Source organism: Falco naumanni, chromosome 4, assembly GCF_017639655.2.
Source record: "Falco naumanni isolate bFalNau1 chromosome 4, bFalNau1.pat, whole genome shotgun sequence".
NCBI classification, from domain to species: Eukaryota; Metazoa; Chordata; class Aves; order Falconiformes; family Falconidae; genus Falco; species Falco naumanni.
Genome location: NC_054057.1, coordinates 105,681,835 through 105,701,200, shown reverse-complemented (window position 1 = coordinate 105,701,200; position 19,366 = coordinate 105,681,835). Strand labels below are relative to the sequence as shown.

General features: G+C 56.0%; 2 protein-coding genes across 5 annotated transcripts in view; one reads left to right on the top strand and one right to left on the bottom strand.

Moving 5' to 3' along the window:
* The window catches only part of DNAH1 (dynein axonemal heavy chain 1), a 68,040-nt gene extending 63,336 nt beyond the window's left edge, over nt 1-4,704 (top strand). Inside the window, exons 69-78 of the mRNA XM_040593388.1 lie at nt 8-139; nt 323-493; nt 894-1,073; nt 1,162-1,338; nt 2,079-2,249; nt 2,443-2,573; nt 2,908-3,052; nt 3,317-3,523; nt 3,926-4,160; nt 4,469-4,704. Coding sequence (XP_040449322.1) covers nt 8-139; nt 323-493; nt 894-1,073; nt 1,162-1,338; nt 2,079-2,249; nt 2,443-2,573; nt 2,908-3,052; nt 3,317-3,523; nt 3,926-4,160; nt 4,469-4,590 — 1,671 coding nt within the window. The 3' untranslated portion in view covers nt 4,591-4,704. The remainder of the gene's footprint in view (nt 1-7; nt 140-322; nt 494-893; nt 1,074-1,161; nt 1,339-2,078; nt 2,250-2,442; nt 2,574-2,907; nt 3,053-3,316; nt 3,524-3,925; nt 4,161-4,468) is intronic.
* A 202-nt stretch (nt 4,705-4,906) lies between these two features.
* Nucleotides 4,907-19,184, bottom strand: BAP1 (BRCA1 associated protein 1). Of its 4 annotated transcripts, none has more exons than XM_040592160.1 (17): nt 19,055-19,184; nt 15,100-15,129; nt 14,945-14,999; nt 14,082-14,214; nt 13,595-13,714; nt 13,035-13,096; nt 12,809-12,951; nt 11,857-11,935; nt 11,004-11,127; nt 10,565-10,682; nt 9,979-10,169; nt 9,509-9,642; nt 8,430-8,902; nt 8,134-8,294; nt 7,310-7,402; nt 6,731-6,803; nt 4,907-6,436 (listed from the first exon to the last, which is right to left on the bottom strand). In XM_040592160.1, the coding sequence occupies exons 1-17, from the start codon at nt 19,089-19,091 to the stop codon at nt 6,303-6,305; spliced, it is 2,160 nt and encodes a 719-aa protein (XP_040448094.1). In that variant the 5' UTR covers nt 19,092-19,184; the 3' UTR covers nt 4,907-6,302. The 4 variants fall into 4 exon arrangements, with proteins under 4 accessions (XP_040448094.1, XP_040448096.1, XP_040448095.1 ...); XM_040592162.1 differs by having other exon boundaries at nt 8,188-8,294; XM_040592161.1 differs by having other exon boundaries at nt 9,979-10,166; nt 19,055-19,183.
* Between the last annotated feature and the right edge of the window lie 182 nt (nt 19,185-19,366).

Genomic DNA, 19,366 nt, shown 5'->3' with positions numbered 1-19,366 from the left:
TCCTCAGGGGCCCCGTGCTGAAGCCATGATGCACAGTGCCATGGAGCAGGGCAAGTGGGTCTTCTTCCAGAACTGCCACCTGGCCCCCAGCTGGATGCCTTCACTGGAGACACTTGTCGAGGGCATTGACCCCAGCAAGGTGAGCTGTTCTGCTGAGCAGCCTGCCCACTCTGGGGACAACAGGCAGGAGGCTGGAGCCCTGGGAGGAGCCCAGATCTAGTTCAATCCACAGGTTCCCCATAAAACTAGAGGATCAGTGCAGGAGCAGCTGCAGTGGCTGTGCCTGCGCTCTCTAAGCACTTGCTGCCTTCTGGCTTTCCAGGTGCATCAGGACTTTCGCCTCTGGCTCACCAGTCTACCAAGCAACCGCTTCCCTGTGTCCATCCTCCAGAATGGCTCCAAGATGACCATCGAGCCCCCCCGTGGAGTCAAGGCCAACCTGCTCAAGTCCTACATTAGTTTCAGTGATGACTTCTTGAATTGTTGCCTCAAGGTAAGACTCAGGTCATGCTTTGGTTTGCTGTCCCCAGCCCATGCCTGCTCCAATGTATGCTTTCCACCTGGATATTGCTTCTCTCAAGACATAGATCTTCTCTCCGCTAGCACTCTCACATTTTAGAGAAGGGCTGGTGGTATTTCTCGGAAGCTCGTATCTACTCTGCAAGCCAATTAAGTTTCACTTTGGGAAACAGAAGCAGCAGGATTGTGGGGGCCTGGGCTAAGACACTTGCAGCTTTCAAGCAAGGGATTGGGCCACAGCCTTCACCTCTCCAGGCTCCAGCTGGAACTGCTCAATTGGCACGTCTCTGCCAGGTCCCAGCAGGAACTGACTCCATCCAGGGATGCTTCCTCCCAAGCTGAGCACCTCTTATACCCTGCTCCCCTGCCCACAGGTTGCAGAGTTTAAATCTTTGTTGCTGTCACTTTGCTTCTTCCATGGGAACATGCTGGAGAGGAGAAAGTTTGGGCCTCTGGGGTTCAACATCCCCTATGAGTTCACAGATGGAGACCTCCGCATTTGCATCAGTCAGCTACAGATGTTCTTGAGTGAATACACAGACATCCCATTCAAGGTAAGTGTGTGAGCCGGCCCCTCCTGTCAGCAGGAACAGGCTTGTGATGCGTGTGTGGGTCAGAAAGCCACGGCAGAGTCCTTCGCAGGTTCTGAAGTACACGGCTGGGGAGATCAACTACGGTGGCCGTGTGACTGACGACTGGGACAGGCGCTGCATCATGAGTATTTTGGAAGATTTCTACAAGCCTGAGGTTTTAATTCCTGAGTTTGCCTATTCTGAATCAGGGATCTACAAGCAGATCAGTACCTCTTCTGACCTTGATGTAAGTACTCAAGTAACAAATTGCAGCTCATAGATCCAGGTGGGTCATCATAGTGCAAAAGGGATCTACTCCTCCCTGAAACCCCCTGCATTTCCAGTGCCCTGAGGGAATGTAGGTTTGTAAGAACGTGGGGATCTTCAGCTGTGTTCAGGAAGCTGCAAGATAAGGAAAATTTTTTCCCTGTGCTCAGGAGGTGGTAGCAGCTATACCAGAGTTCCCCAGCTGAAATCACTCTAAATCATTTTGGTAACACCTACCTAAAGTACCTGAGGAGCTCTGAAGGAGACACAGCAGGAGGGTCACTGCCAAGCTGCCTGTTCTCACAGCATGTGTTTCCTTCCGCACAAGTGCAATTTAACTCACCAGCCAGAGCACAAACCACGGCCTCCACTGAGACACCAAACCTGCCTCAGGGGAGCTGCCACCCCGCCAGCCTCTCCAGCAGCCCAAGTCCCGCAGCTGCAAGCATTGCTCTGGGTACACATAAACTGTCCCGAAGTCAAAGCCACAAGTTGCTTTTCCTGGTTGTGACGGGACAAAGAGCTGTGTAACAGTCAGATGAATGAACCCCAAGCACCAAGAGGAGGAGGATCTCCCGCGTCTGTGATCTGCTGGGTTTAGCTTATCCAGCAACACTGGTTTAGTAATTTCGTTCAGGCCAGGCCTGTAGCAGCCTGATGGGGCACTGCAGCTTTATCCCTGCGCTTTTGGCCTCACAGCCTGTGCGGGTTCCTCTCCAGGGCTACCTCCAGTACATCAAGAACCTGCCGCTCAATGATAGCCCAGAGTTTTTTGGTTTACATGACAACGCCAACATCACCTTCGCTCAGAAGGAGACCTTTGCTCTGCTGGGAGCCATTACGCAGCTGCAACCCAAGACCTTCAAGCTGGGAATGTGCAGCAGGGAAGAGGTGGGTGCCCTGATCCCATCGGTGCTCTGGCAGCCAGTGCCCAGCACAGGCAGCAGCACAAACGCCAGCTCTCAGCAGGTGCCACCCTGCCTGCTGGGTGCCAGCAACGGCACTGCCATCCAGGCATTAGCTCTCCCCCTTCCCAGCAGCCATGGCCAGAAGGATGCTCACCCACTTGCTGCCTTCCTTCTAGCTGGTGGAGGAGACCTGCAAGGACATCCTGGCAAAGCTGCCAGCCCCCATGAACCTGCAGGAGGTGATCCACAAATACCCGCTGCTCTACGAAGAGTCCATGAACACAGTGCTGGTACAGGAAGTGATCAGGTAAAACCACTGCGGGATCACGTCCTGGGCCAGGAACCAGCTGGTCCCTTGGTGAACAGCAGAGATGTGCAGGCCCCTGCCCCTCCCTGCCCCCCACCTTTTGAGGAATTTCGTTGCTGGACATGGCAGTGGGGTTGGCAGACAAGCTAACAACTGTCTTATCCCCACCAGGACCTTCAGCTGATCCCTGTCCTGTGGGGACTCATCAGTGTCTCCATCTGCTAACATCAGCAGTTCAGGGCTGGGACGGGGGTCAGCTATGAGACCCCGTTAAAGAGGAATGGGGCTGGCGGAGCTTTGCTCATGCAGCGATCCATACTCTCTTTCTCTGTAGGTACAACAAACTCCTGGAGGTGGTTGCTCAGACACTGAAGGATTTGCTGAAAGCTCTCCAGGGCCTGGTTGTGATGTCCTCTCAGCTGGAGCTGATGGCCAGCAGCTTGTACAACAACACTGTTCCTGAGATGTGGAATGCCAAGGTACGTGTCCCAGCCAGCCCAGCTGCCCACAGGAGCTCACCCCAGCCGGGGGAACAGGTCATCAGTCACCACAGCTGGACTGGGCTGCTTCACATGGAGCTGCCTCTTACTCCCCTGCCTTGGACATGTCTCCTGCCTAGTGCAGCTTGCGCTTGTTTCCAGCTCCAGGCTGGATGAACCTCTGGGCAGCTGTCAGCAACTGGGGCACAAGGTCCAGGATGTCCTTGATCGTGTTCAACACCTTCCTCTGTGACTGCCCCGCAGGCCTACCCATCGCTGAAGCCCTTGGCATCCTGGGTGAATGACTTGGTGCAGCGGATTGAATTCCTGCAGAATTGGGTCAGCCGTGGGATCCCCTCCGTGTTCTGGATCAGCGGGTTCTTCTTCCCGCAGGCCTTCCTCACTGGGACACTGCAGAACTTTGCCAGGAAGTCCGGCGTCCCCATTGACACCATCTCGTTCAGCTTCAAGGTCAGTGAGCTGGAGGCTCTGGATTTTTCTGGGTTATTTTTGCAGTGTGCTGCTAGAAAGCCACAAAGGCAGCAGTTCTAGCCCTGGTCTGCCCAAGAGGTGAAGCCACTAGCTGCACTGCTGCCCACGGAGCCCGTTATCCCCTTGGTGCTCAGATACAGCCACCCACTGTCAGACACCTCCACAAGGCGAGCAGGGGCTTCTCCGCCTCCCCAGACCTGCTCGCATCCCCTGCCACAGGCATGATGCAGGGTGCCCGAAAACCCAGCCCAGCCCATCGGAGAGCTGGGGCAGGCGCCCCTTGGGCAGCGCTGACTCAACCAAGAGCAGCCCAAGGGGGTCCCTGGGGCTGACCAAGGGAGACGCCTCGATGAAGTGCCCTGGGCCCGCTCCCCTCTGCAGGTAATGAAGGAGTCGGTGAGCCAGCTCACTCGCCACCCTGCCCAAGGCTGCTACATCCACGGCTTGTTTCTTGAAGGCGCCCGCTGGGACCCCGCTGCCTTTCAGCTGGCGGAGTCGCACCCCAGGGAGCTTTACACAGAGATGGCCGTCATCTGGCTGCTTCCTGGCCCCAGCCGCAAGCCTCCAGCTGCTGGCACCTATCTGTGCCCGATCTATAAGACTCTCAATCGTGCAGGTAGGTGCCCTGAAGATGGATCTCCAGGGTAAGCGCTAGGAAGGGCAGCCCAAGAGAGGCTACAGGAGTTCCTCCTGCCACACACTGGCATGGAGCGAGGCACTGTTGGCTGAGACCATCCAGGAACAAAAAAAGATTTCTCCTGCTGTGGTCGTGAAGCCTGAGCAGCCAGGGACCCTGGCTCTGCGAGCAGTGCCTCTGGCCAGGGGATCGCACATGGGCTCACGGGTATGGGGCAGGGGTCACAGGTCAGTGTGGTGCAGCAGGGTCTGCAGTACCACCTCCTGCCGTTGTTTCCCCCATTACAGGTACGCTGTCAACAACAGGCCACTCCACCAACTACGTGATTGCTGTGGAGATCCCTACTAACAAGCCCCAGAAGCACTGGATCAAACGGGGCACAGCCCTGATCTGCACCCTGGATTTCTAGCCAGAAAACCCACCAGCCCAGGAGGGGCCTGGCAGCCTGAGCTGGGGGCTCTGCCATCCTGCGCAGAGGTGCAGCAGGTGCCAAGTGCCAACTGCCAGCAGCTGCTGCCCTCTCCTCCTGTTCTCTGTGCTGTGTCAATAAATTAACTGGACTCCACCAGTATCACATTCACCCGGTGTTGCAATCCCTACACTTACCTGGTTTTTAGCACCACAGAAGTGCTGCTGGCAGGGACAGCACGGCCCAGAGCCACGTGCTCAGTGCTCCTGGCTGCACACGCACACCTCTCCCTTCCCTCGCACACCTCTCCCTTGGCTGGCTGTTACAGGATAGCTTTATTCCTTCAGACAGATCCATTATTTACAGCACTTGATACTAGACACAGCAAGAGAGGGGATTTTCTTCCCTTCAACAAATACCAAAAGAACAGTCTCATTCCATAGTCAAGACCTGTACAAACTTGCACATTTGCAAAATTCAGTCCTCTCCCATGACAGCACCCCTCGGCCCAGCTATGCCTCAGGACACCTCTGGAGAGGTGCTGACCTCTGGCTTCTCAGTTCAGCTGGGTTGCTGGGGACAGGCCCAAGAAGACCATGTGCAGGAGGTGGCAGGCGAGGGCCAGGCCAGGCGCTGTGGCAGGGAGCAGGCTGCTGCCCACACCAGCGAGCTCTGGATGAGCAGCTTCGTGTGCTCCCGCCACTGCTTCCACCCGCCCCTGCAGCCCCCACACCACCCCGAGTGTTGCAGCACCCAGGCACCTCTCCCCACGCTGCAAGGCTTCACCAAGGGACTCCACACCCAGCGTCCACCCCGGCGCCGTGCCCAGCAGCACCGAGGCCACCTGATGAACTTGGTCTGTTTGTAATTGACAGGGATTCAGAACTGGGCCTGGAGCAACCCTGTGTGACCCACCGGCACCGCCAGGGCCAGAGCTGGTCCCTAGGACAGCAGCCATGGCAGCAGAGCCACGCGCTGCCCCCCAGCACCACCACCGAGGGCTGGGCACAAGGCCCAGCTCCAGGGACAACCCCACCCCCCCTCCCCCGGCACTGGGGGTGGCACCAAGCCCAGAGCAGCAAGGCAGGACCTGCACAGCCACCCAGGGGGTGGTTCTGGAAACCAGGTAGCAGGGAGGCAGGTGAGCGCAGGAGAATGGGCTCTGCCCAGGAGCCACCTTGCTCAGCAACAGCCAAAGCAGGGGTCAGAACCAAAAATAACTTGGGGAAGGGAGGGAGAAGGATAGGAGACAGATATAGATGGCCTGGGGAAGCGTAGAGCTGAAGGCCTGGACACAGGAGGACACAAGCCACAGCCAGCTGCAGCCAGCACGACCTTGCATCAGCATCGCCGGTGTTCAGCATCGGAGCCGACTCGGGCCAGGTGGGCTCTCCCTCTCCTGCTGCAGTCCTCGGCCACAGTGCCGAGACACAGGCCCACAGCATGTGTGTGCTGCCACAGCACACTCAGGCAGCCGGGCACGCCAGCTTGCCTTCTGCTGCGGCTGCAGGGACTTCCCTCAAGACAACGTGTTCCTGCCTTTCACAGCTCAGGCTCAAAGGAAAACCCGATTTCTCTTTGTCCCCAGGCTCCACGTCAGCTGAGGGCTTGTCACTGTGGTCCGTCTTCCTTAGGCAAAATGTAACGTAGATCCAAGTGTCCCTGCCCAAAGCCACAGAGCCCAGCTGCTTCTCACAGTCTTGACTCCCAGGCTACTGACGCTTGGCTTTATACGGGCGGGAGCGTTTCCGGCGATCCGGCTTCCTCTGCTTGTGCAGCCGGCCGATGCTGACCCCCTGCCGCCTGCGGACCGAGATGTTCTGCTCCACGAGGCTGGCCAGCATGCCTGCAGGGTGAGAGGCAGACAGATATGCCCACACTGGAGCGCTGCTATTGCCCATGCAAGGGTGCAGCCCTCCCCCTCTTGCCCAAAACCCATTAGTGGGCTCCTCCTGGGACTGTAAAATCAGAAGAACATAGAACAGAGACGCGCAGCTCCCCAGACTGAGTGCTACCCTCATGCCCCAGGGCAGGGTGAGCTTCCCAGGCTCCCAGCTGCTGCTCTGCCGCGCTCAGCATGGCTCCCCCAGCTGAATCGGAACCCTGCGCTCCACCCCCTCGGCCGCACAGCACAGCTCACCTTCCTGGGCCAGCATGGAGATGAAGGTACATATGAACTCATCGTAGTTGTGGGTTCTCCTCTGGTCGTCGATCTACAAAGAGAGGAAAAATTCACAAATAATCCACAAACGGGTGGCATGGATGAAGGAGAGCTCAAGGCTAACAGTGAGACCAGAGCAGGCAGGGACCCACCTCCCAGCCCTGTCCTGTCTAGTGCACAACTGAGACTGTCTCCATCCCGGTTCAAATGCCAGCATTTTCCACAAAGTGCTGCTGGGGAGAGGCGAGGGTGGGCAGGGGAGAAATCCTGCCGGGCCTTGCAGCAGAGACTGCCCCCCCCGCTTCCTCCTGTCAGTGCTGCTGTTCAGCGGTGGCTCAGCGGCAGCGCTCCCCATCCTCCTCAGGCTAGTCAGTGCTGCCCAGGGGCTTCGGTCTGTCCTGGCGGAAGCTCTGCCCCGTAAGCCTGGTTGGTAATGGGAAAGGGACCCTGAATACTTCCCATCGCCATTCTCAGCTGAACCGCTCTCCCTTCTCTTTGATGTAAAGGCAGAAGCATTCGGGGAGCTAAATTGGCAATGCAAACAAGTCATCAACAAACCTTGAATTTCTTCCTCTTCTCCACCTCTTCCTTCAGGCACGCCTCATAGTTTGCAATCTCTGCCTCCACACACTTGAGCAGTGCCAGCAGCTCCTGTCAGGATCAAGCAGACCAAACATGAGCAGACAGACCCCTGCCACAGCACAGGAGTGAGCTGGTAAGTGGCTGGGAAAGGGAGGATTTGTCAAAGTAAAAAACACTTGCCAGGGTAGGGGGGTGGGGGATCAGTTCACTGTAGGGAATTTCTGAGCCAGGGGGTGATCAATCAGGCAGCACTATGGCCAGTCCCAGAGGAGGAGCTGGGTTCTGCTCGAGCCTGGCCCAGCCCCGCGTATCTGGTTCTCTGGGACAGGGGGAAGGGTTGTGTGCATGCCTGAGGGACACCCCAGGGCCTGGTTATTCTCGGTAACAAAATCTCAAGACTTCTCTTCCGAGTAAAACAGTTTCTAGCCCAGGTCTCTTCCAAGAAGCTCTTGATGTGCTTGTGCTACCTGAGCCTAGTCCTGCCTTTGCTGGCGGGCACAGGTAGTGAAGGTACCAGCAGGCTGGGATTTGGGGGTGCAGGGTCCCACCAGCCTCTGGCTCAAAGGAGAGCAGAGCACAGCACGCCCAATGTCTCGGCTGCAGGAGACAGCAGCTCTGCTCGCTGCCAAGGCAAACGTCCCTGCGATGATGCAAGGCACACCACCTGCGCTGCCCTATGCCTCGAGGCACAGCTGCTGCGACACGTGAGCGGGACAGCGTGCACACTGCCAGCGCTGCTGCATCTCTGGGTGAGCGCAGGGAGCTCCAGGCTCCCAGGGCTGTCACAGCACAAAACTCACCTTGGGAGAATACTTTTCCCCCCCAGGGTGATCACTGGTCCTGCCAAGTCCCACCTTCTCTTTGCTGTCACTGGCCTCACTGCCCTCCTTCTCGTCCAGTTTGATTGCGACTGGGGCCTCTTCACCGGGTTTGATGGAAGGCGGGGAGCTTTTACCCCCATCTGTGGGCACAGGAAGGAAGCATTAGGAGCCATCAGCCACCGTAAAGGGCCAGGATCCACTCCCGAAGTCAAAGGACACTATCCCACCACCACAGGGGAAATGCCACCCTTCCAAAAGTTGGCAGAGGCACCTACCTGCAACAGCCAGCGGGCAGAACACACCGTCCTCCGTGAGGTGCAGCAGCCCGGTGCTGATAACGGGCCCCAAGTCCCTGACAGCCCGATTGTAGCGCATGCAGTCAACACGCAGCAGGCCGTCCTCCTCGCCAAAGAGCACCTTGGAGATGTGGGAGGTGACGGGGCTGGAGGGGCGGGTGGGGTTGGCCGAGCGGATGGGAGAGCGCAGCGGGGAGTTGAAGGCGCTGCCGATCTCCGAGGCCGTGTCCGTGCTCTCGTTGCTGGGGGTGGGAGAGGGCTGGGAGTGGGTGACCACCGCCACGGCAGTGCCCCCGCTGCTCGTCTTGATGGACAGGGGAATGGAAAGATCCTTTTGAGATTCCTTCAGTTTCTCAGCCAGGACATTGATGGTATTGGGCTGGAGGACGGAGAGCTGGCCATCCGCAGCCCCCGCCACATGCTCTTGCTTTACCTGCCCTTTCCTTTTGTACCTGCCCGGGAACACAGCGGGGAAGGTGAGTAGCTGGTAGAAGGAGGTGGGGGCCCAGTGCAGCCACTGGCAGCTCTGCACTCAGCAGTCCAGGCTGTCTGCTGGGATGAATCAAGGCCTGACACATTTCTAGGTCATCCCCACTGCCACCATCTTCTCTGGCAGCACCCCAATACCACTGAACCGCTCAGCTGCAGGTACCTGTACGCAGCTAGGGGGGCACAGCGTGCTGCATACCCCTGCTCTTCTTCCAGAAGCCCCAAAAGCACCCTCACTGCGGCCCCACCTTCCTGACCTTTGCAGCAGTCTGAGCACACCACCACTGTCACCAGGAGCTGATCTGGCAATCAGCACTAGGGAACTGAGGTTCCCCAAAGCTGCCAATACGCAGAGCCAAAACCGCGGGTTGATTGTGAACAGCTACAGCAGGGCTTCACAGTCCAGCAAGCGAACAGTAAAACGGCAGGCAAAGAGAACAGCCCTGACGGCACACGCAGGTGCAAGCTCTAACACAACTATCAGCGCTCAGGAAAGAGATCTGGAAGTCACCCCCACTGGTTCTGCAAACGTCAGCTCCCTCCCCGCCACCCTCAGCTCAAGCCGTCACCTGATGGCCGAGCTGGTGTTACGAACTTCATCATCGTCATCGTCATCATAGTCATCCTCATCATCTGAGTACTGCTGGTGCTGTCGGACTGGGACCCGGCTGCGACCCACTCCTGCTGCAAGGTCTTCTTCTTCCTGCAAAACACAGTTGCTGATGGCCTGCCAGCAGCAGGGCAGGGAGGAAGAGCCCAGCGGTCACATCCTCAGTCCCCCTGCCCCTTCCAAGAGGAGATGGGGGACTCTTCCCCATGCTTGCTCAGCTGACCCACATCAGTGCCAACCTCTTTTGCCAGGTCAGCCTTTATTTACCCTCTCACCTCCCAGCCTGGGTGAGTACGAGGGCAGGCAGGCTGAAAGGGCAGGGGAAGGGCTCCGACCAGCTGACAAGCCACAGTCCCACAGAGGTGAGGGATGGGAAATAAAAAGCTCAGCTCGAGTCAGGCATGCTGCTGGCCTGGAGCTCCAGCTTACCTGCATGGGGGACTTGGCGTAGTTGTGATTATCCAGGAAGGCTGGCAACCTCTGCACGATGGGGTTGGGGTTTCCTGGAGGTGCTCCATTGATACTGCTCGCTGACGTCTTTGCTGCTGGTTTGGATTTGTTGGGTGGGCTCTGCGTGGCCACAGGGTGGCCCTGGCTGGTGGGCTCGTCAGTGCCATCTGCCATACAAGCACAGCACAGCCTTTCATGACCAGCACCATCACTTTTTACTCAATGTCCTCTGCCACCCTTTGCCCACCCAATGTAAAAGAAGAGCTCTTACACTCCACCAGACCATCACACCCACTTCCCGTTCCACCTCCAGCTGTCACCACTGCCCCCAAGCTTAGGCTCTCCTGTTCCCAAGCTCCATGTCTCTCCAACACTGCTCCCAGGCACAGAAGCATCTACCACACCCCAGCACAGGGCATACAGAGCTGGGCTTGGAGAAACAAAAGCGAAGCTGACCATAAAACAGCCTCCAGCTACAGGTCAGCCAACCGTTGTCACCAGCCCGTGCTCACTCCACTACAAGCCAAGCTGGCTGGCAGGTTCCACCACTGGTACAGGGGTCTACCTGGGTGGGTGCTCTCCGGAGTCACAGTCTTTATGCTGGCTGGCTTTGCCTCTTCAGGAGGCTGAGACTCCTGAGACTTCTGGGTCTGGATCAGCTCAGGCTGAGTTACTCGGATAAGCTTGAAGGCAAATGACAGATAAGACACTGAGTGCTAGACCGAGATAACCCAAACCACATCTCTCCCGTTCAAGCACCGTAGAACAACTCATGAGGGTGGGCCAGCTGCTGACCACCTGTATCAACCAATAATGCCATGGATAACCTCCCAGGTGAGCAGCAAAAGGCCAAGCAGAGAGGCCGGTTAATTCCTGTTCCCAGAGATTTCCCAAGGCCAAAAAAAACCCCAAAATCCAGGGCCCCCCCAGCACAGGGAGATGCCCTGAAAACAGCCTATTCCTACCCCAGGCTCACAACTCCCTCAGAGCTTGGGCTGTCCTACCTGCTGCAAGGCCTCCAGCACAGTCTGGCGGTTCATCTTCAGGATGTGCAGTTTAGACTCATACTTCATTCTCCGATCAGGCACCACTGCCATCAGGTTGAAGCGGATGTCGTGGTACGGCTCCCTGCAGGAAGGGACAGCAGCCGTCAGGCACGAGCTGGCAGGGAAAGCCCGTCTCCCAGCAAGAGGGGCGAGCAGGCTGCCAGCCATACCCTGCACACCCCCCGAGGGCTCCTTCCAGGCAGCACCTCCCCTGCCCTGGAGTTTAACACCAACACACAGGAGGCTTTTCCTCCAAAACCAAGTCAAGTTCACACTGGCTGAAGAAGCAGGACAAAGCTGCTTCAGCCACAACACAAAACACCCGTCACAGAATCACAGCTTGGTTGGGAAGGGACCTGTGGGGGTCATCTGCTCCCAGCCCCTGCTCCAGCAGGGTCACCCAGAGCCGGTTGCTCAGGACCATATCCATACAGCCTTTATCTCCAAGGATGGAGACCCCATAACCTCTCTGGGCAACCTATGCCAGCACTTGGTCACTCCCATGCCCCAGCATCCAAGAATCCCAGCTCAGGACCAGAAGCACCGTTCCGTCTCCTATGGACTCAAGCTAACAGGAACCTGATCTGGCCCCTCGTAATCCTGCGTGGCCATTTGCAGGGACTACCCTGCATGCTCTGAAGGCTGGCAAATTACATGCAAGAGAAGGCGAGGAAGCAGCACATTGGCACCTCTCCCCAGGCAATGTTCTCCACCCCCCACTTCCACAACTTGCCACACAAAGCCCACAGTAGAAATAACCCAGGGACGAATGGCAAGGGGCCAGTGCCTGCACCATGGCCTGGGTCATTACCCTGCAGTGGCCAGGCCGATGCGCTCCATGATCACTCTCCTGGCTTTGTCCGTCCATTCCTCGTCGTCAGCCCATGGCCCTGCGATAACGAGACATTAGCTGGACTGAGCAACGCAGGCCAAGGCTCCTGCTTCAGACTCACAGAGCAGATCCTGCCACCTCCAACAGAGGCAACATCGTGGCTCCCTTACATACCAGGGATCAAGCCAAGAAGGGGCCCAGGAAGCAGAAGGACCGTGTTGTCAGCCCATACATGGGATCCCCTGCTTCTGCCTTCCAAATGGAAAATGGGAGCTATGTGCTGGGCAGAAAGGTGAATTTTGAACCCTACAGACCACAAGTGATTCAAGACTCAGGCTTATGAAGTCCAAGGAAATCTCAGCTCTTGCTGGGATCCACCTGCTGCTGGATCTGGTGCCATGCTTAAGTAACCCAAGCACACAAAGCGGGTACCTTACCAAAGAATCTAACAGACAGAAGCAAAGTCCTAGCAGGGATAACTAAGTGTCTGAAAGAGAGAACTGAGTGGTCAGGTTGTAAGAGAAGGGAGTAACCCGAGCGGCCTGCTGGGATCTGCGTTGGGATCCTGTGCCTCAACACACAGTGGTTATTTGGCACAAGGGAAGAGTAAGGAAGAGACAAGTTCTGCTTGCAATACTGAGTTATTTCAGAGCTGCAGAAGGACCTCATGACCCTGAGCAACCAGGGAGGAAAATACAGTGCAACGCATGCAGAAATAATTGCCTTCTAGACAGTCCCCAGTGCGTAGGCTCCAAAATGAGCTGTCAAAACTCAGGACGAATCTGGGAGCCATTGGAGTGATTCTCCACAAACATCAGCTAATGCTTTGCTCTGCATTTTTCTCTAAGACAATGAAAAATAATACATACATTTGGACATGCCAGGGTGTCTATTCAACTCTGTCAAAAAGTAGGGACAGGCAGGTTCTTACCATGGTCAATGGGATAGACCTTCAGCCCATCCAGCTCAAACAGTCGTCCCTTGATAGGGACATAACTGACAAAATGAAAAGCCTCCATGGTTCGCACAGCACTGATACCGTTCTGCTTTTCTGGCAAGTGGCGTGGCTCCGGCCTGCAAAGGCAAGACAGGTGAGAGGTCAGAGGAGAGCCTGCCGCCTCCGGCAAAAGCGAGCTGCGTGACACCCGCTCACTCACCTGGCATGGCTGTTATGGGCCTTTGCCAGCTCTGGGGCATTGCCGATGGCATAGCCTTTACTCTGCAGCAAACGGCAAGAGAAGAAAACAACTGAGAAGCATCAGGCAACAAACAAAATGCTTCACCCACCAGCTCCCTGCTCCCTCTCTCCCTCCCTCGACACACAGCACTGGGAGAGCAGCTTTCACGCACACCCTCTGCTCTGCTGAGTTACAGGTAAAACCCAAGAAAAGAAAACCACACAGTTTCCGCTACAGAAATTACAGTTGGAGAAACACAGACTTCAAGATAGGTCTGAAGGTAGGAGAGAGAACTTTTGACCATAGACTGAGCTAGGGAATAACATGACAGAAGGCTCAGAGCTACACCCAGAGTAAGGGGACCAAGGCTCTGAGCAAGGCAAGGTAGGAAGATGAGTGAGAAGAGGCAATACTGATGTAGCGTGCAGCCACAAAGGCCTGGAGAGGAGCCAGCTTGTTAGAGCATCATCCTGAGAGGGGAGCGAGAGGCAGATTCACACGCACCACCCATGCACAGCCCTGCACACCCCTGCCCCTACCTCAGGGCTAAATCCTTTGGTGAAATCCTTCATGCGGCTCAGTGTGGGGCCCAGGTCGACATTGTTGCAGTTCAGGAGGACACTCAGCAGGGCGTGGGTGGCACAGGAATTGGGGATCAGCTGGAGGGTGACATAAGGACCATAAGGCAGGAACAAGGAAACCCTTCAACAACCCCTCAGTATCAACAATAATCAATGAAAAGTATTACCAAGAACCAGATGTGAGAGCAGCAACCTGACCTCGGCTCTCAAGAGAAGGAAGGAGGTCAGTCAGTGCTGTTTAGCAAGCCACACCATGTCCCATGAGCATCTGCTCACAGTGCAGGCCACAGACAGGCTCGCAGCCCTCAGGAAGCTCAGGGGAGAGACTCCCAGGAAAGAGGAGCTGCCTTAGGACCATCAAGAGCAGTACAGCCTCCCAGTAATGTTGGTTCCCTGAGGTATCACACATACACACACGCACACTCTCCCCTTGCCTCTAGCCTACCTGGTGAGCAAAGAACATGTTATTAACGATGTCATCATCGATGACCGATGTCTCATCCACCAGGGTAGAGACCTTTCGGCGTGATCTGCGCTCCTCAATCCACTTGAACAGGAAGATGAACCCATACACAGGGCTGCAGAGAGAAGTCAACAGCTGCATTGTTTTGGATGGACCACATCAGTGGGGCTGCTCTGCCAAACATCTGTTTCAAACCGTGGGCACAGCAAAGAAAGAGGAAAAGCAGAACCACCAACCCCATCTTTCTGAAAGTGACCATCCCTGCCACAAATCCCCCCAGCCTCACATTACCGAGGACACTCTCCCAGGCTAATGCTCCAGGCTCAGACAACAATCAAGCTTGAAAACTTTGGGATTTGAGAGGTCTTAAGAGGCTCAAGACAGAAAAACGGGAGGTGAAATTCACCTCTGGACACTGACTGACCTGCAGAACAGTACCTGACCAACCCAATGACCTGTCCTTTTCAATGTATGTTGTATTCATCTTCAAGAGGAGTTCAGACAATGGCTTTTAAGAAAGCAACAGCCTCAAAGCCACTTCAAAGCAGCGAGACAGGGAGAAAGCCCCCAGTGCAAGCACACTGGTTGGCACTGCAGCTCTCCATGGGGAAAAGGAGATGAAGCCCTTGAAGTATGCCCCCACCTGCCCCCACGAGGTCTTTCTCAAGGCAGGAGATTACCTGTCTGCCCCAATCCTGATGAAGCACTCCTGGTTCATCACTTCCAATGCTGACCTCCATGACCAACAAGCTCACACAAGCCCTTCTGAATGCCCAGCAATGAGTTCCCAGGCGCACAGACACATTCTGCTTAATAAAACTCATACTTTCATGCCTGTGACTTACCCTTGGCATTTGCTCTGCAGGTCATAAATCTCTTCAACCTGCACTCCCTTGACCCCTGCAAACAAAGGGTAGAAGCTGGTGTAAAGGCACCCAGAAAGGACTAGGAGTAATGTTGAGCACAAAACAGACTTCCCAGGAAGGTTTCTTGCACTCACCAAAATCTTCAACCAGGAGTGTGAAGAGACCTGGAAAGGAACAAAACCAACAGGTAGGTTACTTGTAGCTGAAGAAAGCAGAGAGGAAACTTGCTGCCACCAGCCCCTGGAAGGTTCCACATGGTCCCAGACCAAGGCACAGCCAGAAAAAATGCAGCACAGCAGCACCAGGATCACACTGACTCCCCAGCAGCAGAACTGTTGAGCCCTGGCTTGCTACAGAGGTGCTCTGGCTCCCTTTATCCCTCCATCTCTGTTCACCATTCTCCTCCTCGAGAGGACCTGAACCAACCCTCCCCTGCCAGAGCCCAGTGTAGCCAGATCCACCTTCATCATCCTGACCCACTGCAGATGACCTGCCAAGAAGTAAATCCCCACCATGCACAGCAACAGGGAGCACCTAAACGACATGCATGCTTCTAACTGGAGGGAAACAGAGCTAGATTCATCACAGGATATTTTAAAACAAGGCAATTTATGTCCTTGTTAGTGAAAGACAGCCAGTGAAGGGAAAGCCAGCTCACAGCAACAGGGCTGCGGGGAAGTCCGAGTGTCAAAAGGCTCATCTTCATCTCCTTCTCTCCTGGGGGACCAAATCCAAGAGCCTGTCTCCAGTGTCTACAAAATTCCCATTACAGAAGGACATAACCAGAGATACACAGACAACAGCAAAGAGACCAAAGGATTATTAGACATCAGCAACTGAGCAGCAGCTTCCACTATGATGCCGTAGCAAAGGCAGTTGGCCTAATTTTCAGATGGTCCCCCTGCACCCGGAGTTAGCGAGCTCGAGACTGGAATAATAAATAAATCTGCTTCTTTCACTCCCATACAAAGGCTGCTGAAAGCCTGGGAGGAAGTCCAGGGAATATCAATAAGAAGGATTCAATCCTGAGAAACATCCCTGTAAGCAACAGATTTAAGGAACTCGATGTAAGTGGCTCAGTCAAGAATGGAAGAGCCCAAGGGGCTTCCACACCGAAGTGAAAATTACTAAAACAGGGAGGAAACTTCTGGGAGCAAAAAGTCTTCATTAATTTAGCAGAAAACACTGTATTTCTTACAAAATTGTCAGTGGGTAGAAACATGCTATGGAAATAACATGCTTTGAACCAGTGACAGCCTCCTCACCCACGCAAGGCCATTACACCAAACCCCAGCACCTTTCTGACAGAGATGGTTTTGCTCAAAATACTTGATGCTGTGGAGGGCTGTGTCGTACAGGTGACAGCTACAGAGACTTCAGGCAGTGCCACAGCCTCGCTGTGTTCTTTGCAGCAAGGCGCTTAGGGCAAGCGGTCCTTGCAGACCATAAGAGTCTTCAGATGCTCATTACAGCCGTGGCTCTTGTTCCCTCTTTAGATGGCATCCGTTATGGAAGCAGGAGTCACAGCTGCTTATAGGTAGAGTCTCTCAACTGTGAAAGCTTCCGCAAAAGTCAAAGGCCTCACTCCTCTCCAGTTTCAACAGTTACAGTCTACTGATCACAGCAAAACGTGACGTGAGATGTGAACCATATCACAAGCTCTGCCTTGCAGCCAGTGAAGATTTGCATCAGCACAAGGCCTTGCAAACACAAACAACCATAAATGCCGAAAGCAGCACTGCTCCTACGGGTACCACCAGAAGGAGAAGACCAAGCAGGACTTCCAAGCTCGCTATGGCTCAGCCCAGAGCACTCCCACATCCCTGCAGCAGTCCTCCAGGACCATGCACTAGACCAGCAGGGCTGCACCAAAGGAGACGGGAAGCCAGCTGTTGCATGCTTTCCTCCAGTCTGATCAACATCGCTGCGTAGTCAGAGAAAGGATGAAGCCAAACTTCTCCAAGCGCACCATGAAAGGACAAGAAGTGATGGGAACAAGCTGCAGCAAGAGAAATTCTGCCTATACACCAGAAAAAAAAAAATTCTTCACTACCAGCACAGTCAGCCCTGGGACCAGGGTGCAGAAATCTCCTTCTTGGGCATATTCAACCAGACATGGCCACAAGCGACCTGAGCTACCCTTGAAGTTAGCTCTGCTTTGGGCCAAACACTTCCCAGGGTCCCTTCCAACGGAGTTTTTTTCTCCACTTCATTTCAATACTTTGTATTACCTCAGCATCCATAAAAGGCATGATCCTGCTGCTGCCATCCCTCCTGGAACACCCAGACCCCTGTCCCAAAACATTTGGGTCAGCTGGGAGAAACGTTCTGGTGTCCACAAGCACACATAATATTACGCCAGCAGCCTGGAGGTTCCCAAGGCTTCCCTCTCTGCCCAGCAGCCGTGGCAAACAGCCCAAATCTGGATCTACCGACCCTTCCTGACCAGCAAAGTTTCAAGACCTTCAATCCCAAGCCCCGTGTCAAGGGCCAGGCAGCTTATGGGATGTGCTGAAAGCCAAGAGTAGCGCATGGTTCATTCCTAACTGCTGTCCGAGCTGTCACCTCTGCATCCAAATCTCCACACGTCCAAAGGAGTACAGCTGCAGTGTTCTGAGAGTCTGTCTCTGCCCAGCCAGATTATCTTCCAAGCAAATAACCTTCCCTCCCAGGTGCAAGAATCCAACCCATGTCCTGTCTTTGACATCATCACGATGAAGAAGGAGGAAGATGGGAACAATTTCGGCAATTCCTGAATACCAGTAAAAATAACATAAAGAGCAGCAAAACCTGGGGTGACGGGAGGCTGACAGCAGATGGAATCCTTCGCTGAGCACAGGAAGATGGGTATAATGCCAGGGGTCCAATTTCCTCACTCACAGCCTCAAAAACACACCACCACATCCCAAAGACCAGCTCTCAGCCTCCCAGGGGATGATCCCACATCGCACTACAGCAACTCAGAGACGTTAAAGCAACACTCAGCCAATGCCTCAGCTGACATTGGCTTTGGCCCTCAAATCCTATCCCACAAAACAAAGCCCAGGACCCCACCACAGAAACCACCTTCTCCAATGCAAAGGGAAGGGGACAGCTGTGACCATCCTGGTGCTGGCTGCTCAGGCACCATACCAGGCTCTTCAGCACCTTTCCTGGACTATCTGGGGGAGAGGGTTCGATCCACCCACTCAGCTGCAAAGTGACAACAGTATCTGACACACATGGGACAGAGATGCCACCCTCACATGCTCCCAACTGACAAAGGTTGTCCTCAATCACCCATGTAGGTCTGGGGCAATCACCAGTCAGAGCTGCTTCTGTAGCAAGGGGCATCCCAGATGCATGCCTCTCCCTGTATTTCAGGGTATATTTGCAAAAACCAGGAATGCTTCATGCTACACCTCTGCAGCATTTCAGATGTTTTCCACAGAGACACCTGCGTTTATCAGATCACACGCACACAGAGGTGCCTGGGGTACCTCAGACCTCATGTACAAGTACTACCAGAACCCAGGACCTACTCTGAGCCTTCACCATGCTCCTGCAGCCCTCTTCACCCCATCCCTCTTCACCACCATCATCACGCACCTCAACCTCCATACCCCCCGTCCTGACATGCCCCTTCCTGCCTGCCCTACACGCTCATAACCTCTCCCTACGTCCCCACGGGCCACGTCCCATACACCACAACCCCACACACTCCCCTTTCCCCCAGGACTCACGCTACCCCTGCCCCACACACCCCTCCGTGCTCGCCTGCCCTCCCAACCCTCTGCCCGCACCCCCAGGCACCCCCCTGGCGCCCCCAGCAGCCCTCCCGCCCGCCCCAGGCCCTCCTCCCCCCGCACTCCCGCAGCCCCTGCCCCTCTGCACCCGCACGCTAGGCCTGCGCCCTGTAACCCTGCCCACGCACCCCCCACCCCAAGCGCCCCCCCGGCCCAAGCTTCATCCCTGCACCCCACACCCCCCGCCTGCCCCTCAGGGTCCCCCCGGCCTGTTCCTCCGGGCCCCCGGCCCAGGCCCCACCCCGGCCTATCCCTCCGAGCCGCTCCGCCAGCCCCCCGGGCCCGCGCCCGCCCCGCCGCTCACCGGGGTCGCTCTCCAGCTCTAGCCAGCCCTTATTCATCTTCCCGCGGGCCGGGCCGCGCCGCCATGTCCGGCCCCGCCACCCGCCCCGACTCCGGGCCCCGCCGCCGCCGCTGCCGCCGCCCGCCCCTGCGCGTCATCGCTGCGCGTCGCTGCGTGACGTCATCGCGCCGCGCCACGGAGGTCCCGCGGAGGCGGGGGAGGTCTGGGAGGGCCGGGGGGACGGGGCCTCTCCCTGCCCCGCCCCGGGGCTTCGGTCCCCGGAACCGGAGCGCTGCTAGGCCCTCCAGGCCGGGCGTGGGCCTCGGGCTCGGC

Bases quoted from the DNA above. Each gene is read 5' to 3' on its own strand.
- BAP1 (XM_040592160.1), bottom strand. From the start codon at position 19,091: ATGAATAAGGGCTGGCTAGAGCTGGAGAGCGACCCCG. The intron at 12,952-13,034 runs GTGAGTGAGCGG...TTGCCTTTGCAG, and splicing joins GCCCATAACAGCCATGCCAG to GCCGGAGCCACGCCACTTGC. The intron at 6,437-6,730 runs GTGAGCTGTGCT...CTCACCCTGCAG, and splicing joins CTCCATGCTGGCCCAGGAAG to GCATGCTGGCCAGCCTCGTG.